The sequence below is a fragment of the Charadrius vociferus genome, unplaced genomic scaffold (genome assembly GCF_000708025.1).
Source record: "Charadrius vociferus isolate BGI_N301 unplaced genomic scaffold, ASM70802v2 scaffold163, whole genome shotgun sequence".
NCBI classification, from domain to species: domain Eukaryota; kingdom Metazoa; phylum Chordata; class Aves; order Charadriiformes; family Charadriidae; genus Charadrius; species Charadrius vociferus.
In genome coordinates, this window is record NW_009648332.1 from 21,447,719 (window position 1) to 21,450,913 (window position 3,195).

General features: G+C 50.9%; 1 protein-coding gene across 2 annotated transcripts in view; it reads right to left on the reverse strand.

The window, feature by feature from the left end:
- The window catches only part of LHX9 (LIM homeobox 9), a 16,289-nt gene that overhangs the window by 8,287 nt on the left and 4,807 nt on the right, over positions 1-3,195 (reverse strand). The window contains exons 2-3 of one of the 2 annotated variants that reach the window (XM_009884798.1): positions 2,337-2,455; positions 405-607 (exon numbers count right to left, since the gene is read on the reverse strand). In XM_009884798.1, the coding sequence (XP_009883100.1) occupies positions 405-607; positions 2,337-2,453 (320 nt within the window). In that variant the 5' untranslated portion in view covers positions 2,454-2,455. Of the gene's footprint in view, positions 1-404; positions 608-2,336; positions 2,894-3,195 lie in introns of those variants that run through there. The other variant, XM_009884797.1, reaches the window with a different exon arrangement.

Below are 3,195 nucleotides of genomic sequence, written 5' to 3' on the forward strand. Positions count from 1 at the left end.
GGGGGCAGCGGGCTCCGCCGCCGCTCGCCGCCCCTCTCGCCGCTCCGGCCCCGGGGCCCGCTCCCCGGCCCGCGGAAAAACCGGCAAGCTATGGGCAGAGGCAAACTTTTGTTGGGTCTTAACGCTGGTCTTTACGGAAGGAAACCGCAGAGCAGCGGGAGACCCGAGGTCTTCTCCTTCGCCTGTTTGTGTACGGCCACATATGCTCAGTCGGCGTGTCCCCGGGTCGGTCCGTTCAGCTTTTAAACGTGCGAGACTTTTCGGAGGGGACACGTTTACAGGATTAAGGAACCGCTGACCGCGAAAAGCTACCTTTGAAAGCCCGTGTGGAGAAAAGAGCGTTTCGGTTCATAATGCTTTGTGAGGGGATGTGCTTTTGAACCCATGGGGACTGATAGCTGTACCTGTAGTAATCCTCCTTGCAGTAAATGCTGCCGTCCTTGGCAAAGCAGGTGAGTTCTGACTCCAAAGCCAGTTTACATTCACAGCATTTAAGACACCTGAGGTGCCATTGTTTGTCAACAGCCAGCAGGTAATATCTGTCTGAGATCTTCCCTCCACAACCAGCACACAAAGCAGGCTTCTCGGGGCTCATTGGGGGCATATTCTGCAAAACAACCATACCACAAGGGGATGAGACAGGGAGAGAAAGACAGGCGGGCACTCCGGGCTGGGGACGAGGTCCTGCGCAGGACGCGGGGCTCGTACAAAGAGACTGCTCTCTGGGACCAAACCATCTGATCCCGGCGGGAAGTTTGAGGGGGAACCGAGACCATGTCGGCTAGGAAAGTATTTACCGCGATTCAGCTTTCGTGTTTATCCCATTAAACCTTTCCTAACTATCTAATGTAATTTCAATATGTGAAGGCAACTGATTAGGCCTCAGTAAGAAAAGTAGAGCCCGTTCTTTCCTGAGGTCCCGAAGTTAGAGTCTCTAGCTTCCCCGTTACTTTGGTGTTTTAATCTTAGAGCGCTCCACAAGAACAGCATTTTAAAGTAGGAAAATCCCGTTTTGCTGCACCGAAAGTTTAAGGCAGAGGGTGCAGGCTTCCCCTGATTTTCTGATACATTTTCACCAACCAAAACCCCGTCTCTAAAGAAAGCCGTACCATTTAAAACAGAAGTGAGAAAAAGGAGACAGGTGGACGGTGTAAAGAGCAGTGAGCACGAATGCTCACCACCCCGGCCAGGGACATGGACAGAAAGGTGGCACAGACTGGTTTCAGCTAAAACTAGCATCTTTTCAGGAGCAAACTTCTGCAAGTTCCCATTAATCTGCTCCCCACGAGGAGTGTCGCTCGGGACAAAGGGAGTCGGAGGGACGGCGGAGACAAAAGCTCTGCCGTGAAACTTGGGGCAGCTTTTGCTGATAAAGCAAAAGCGGAAAAAAAAAAAATCCCGAACATCTTGTTCTAAAGTCGCAACTGTTTTAAAGTGGCAACCCTGCATTCGCTCTCCAATCTGAAGTTGTATTCCTCGCCCTCTTTTTTTTTTTTTTTTTTTTTTTCCCAGCAATTGAAAAGGCGAGTTGAATTTACATTGCAAATCCTCATATAACAAAGCAGGAGTTTATTTAAGAGAAGGGGGGAAGGACCCTATAGCTGAAAGCCTTAAAGCAGTTTTCCAGGCCGTTACTTTGTGTGCAGAGCCTTGTGCGCGATCGGCGGAAGCCCTACAAGTTGGAGAAAGGGAGATCTCGCTTTGCACAAAACACAGCGTGACACTCGGTTTCTCCGCCATCCCTTAATACATTTATGAAGACTTTGGTGCTTTGGCAAAGAAAGGAGATGTTGCTCCTCGCAAAGTAGTCGGCGGGCTTAAGATGCAGAGAGAGCAGTGCCTCTTTGTATCAATCCCACACTTCAGACCAAAAATGGTTATGAAAAGTAAGCGGTCGCGGTTTGCGGTTTAATTTAAGAGGTGCCAGGAGTGCAAAAAAAAAAAAAAAAGTAAAGTACACCTCAGGAACTCCAGCTGCAGCCCGGCTGGGAAGGGGCAGAGCAGCCGCAGTCGGCGGAGCAGGGGGCAAAAGGCTGCTTCGCTCTAAGGACTGTAAACCCGTCCCTGCTACGATTTAAAATATTTTTTCCCCGTTATTTCAGAGGCCACACGCAACAACATTCATTAGACAAATGAACAAATGAGCCTGGCCAGCACAGCACCCAGCCTTACGGATAGGTTTACAGGGAGCCTGGGAAGGGTTCCTACGAGCAAGGGGTGGCAGGGAAGGGGCAGGGGGAAGCAGCGTCTTTCTCTTCCCCAAAGCCAGGGTCTGTCCCGCTGCAGGTCCATGCTTGCAGGGACTCCCTTTCAAAGAGTGCCAGCTTCTTTCTTACCGTTTCTCGGCCGTTCATCTGTCCCCCCTTGGCCAGGCGGGACTCAGTCTTGGATCGCCTCTCCATCTCCTCCATGATTCCTTGGATATGGCCTCCGGAGATCCCGTGGAAAAGCATGGCTGGGGGACGGAAAGGACAAGTATTTTCTTCTGCTCTGCACCCCACTATTTCCATATACAGACCCCAGAGTCTTTAGATCATCCGAAGTGTTTACACCGAGGCGCAACAGCGCAGGGAGGGAGGTTGCAATACGAGCTTCTCTTTGCACAAGCACCGAGGGCTTCCTGAAGATGTGCAGAAAACAAACAAGGGGGAGAAAATGCAATAATAATTAATTTTAAAAATAAAATAATAAAAGCGAGCTAAAGGATCTGTTACTGTTCTGGAGAGCTGGGGCTCCTGACTGGAGAGACTTGAACGTGGGGCAGTAGAGTCGGTCGGGAAAGGGTATAGTTTTGAATACAAAGAAAGCAAAAAGAAGTGCTATTTTCAGCAGTCCCTGGTTGCTTTAAAGTTCCCAGTGCCTGTAGGTTGGATTTGGGACTGCTGCTTTCCGGAGCTCTGTCCAATTTGTTAAGAGACTAAAGCCAGCCCATTTTTGATAATTTAGTAGGAGGAGTTCTCTCCCTTGAGCTGCCACTGATTTTTATTCAGACAACAAAGACCTGTCATACTCTTCTCAACCCCTAGTGATGGGCAAGCAGTGACAAACATTACAGTCGGGGCTGTGGGTGGGGTGGGGTTTATTACCTCCCCCAAACACGGAGTCCCGGGAGTTGGCGGCGACGGCGCCTGGCGAGGAGCAGGGTGGCCCGGGGGCCCCGCTCCTCCCGGGGCCGCTGCGCGCCGGGGGAAGCTC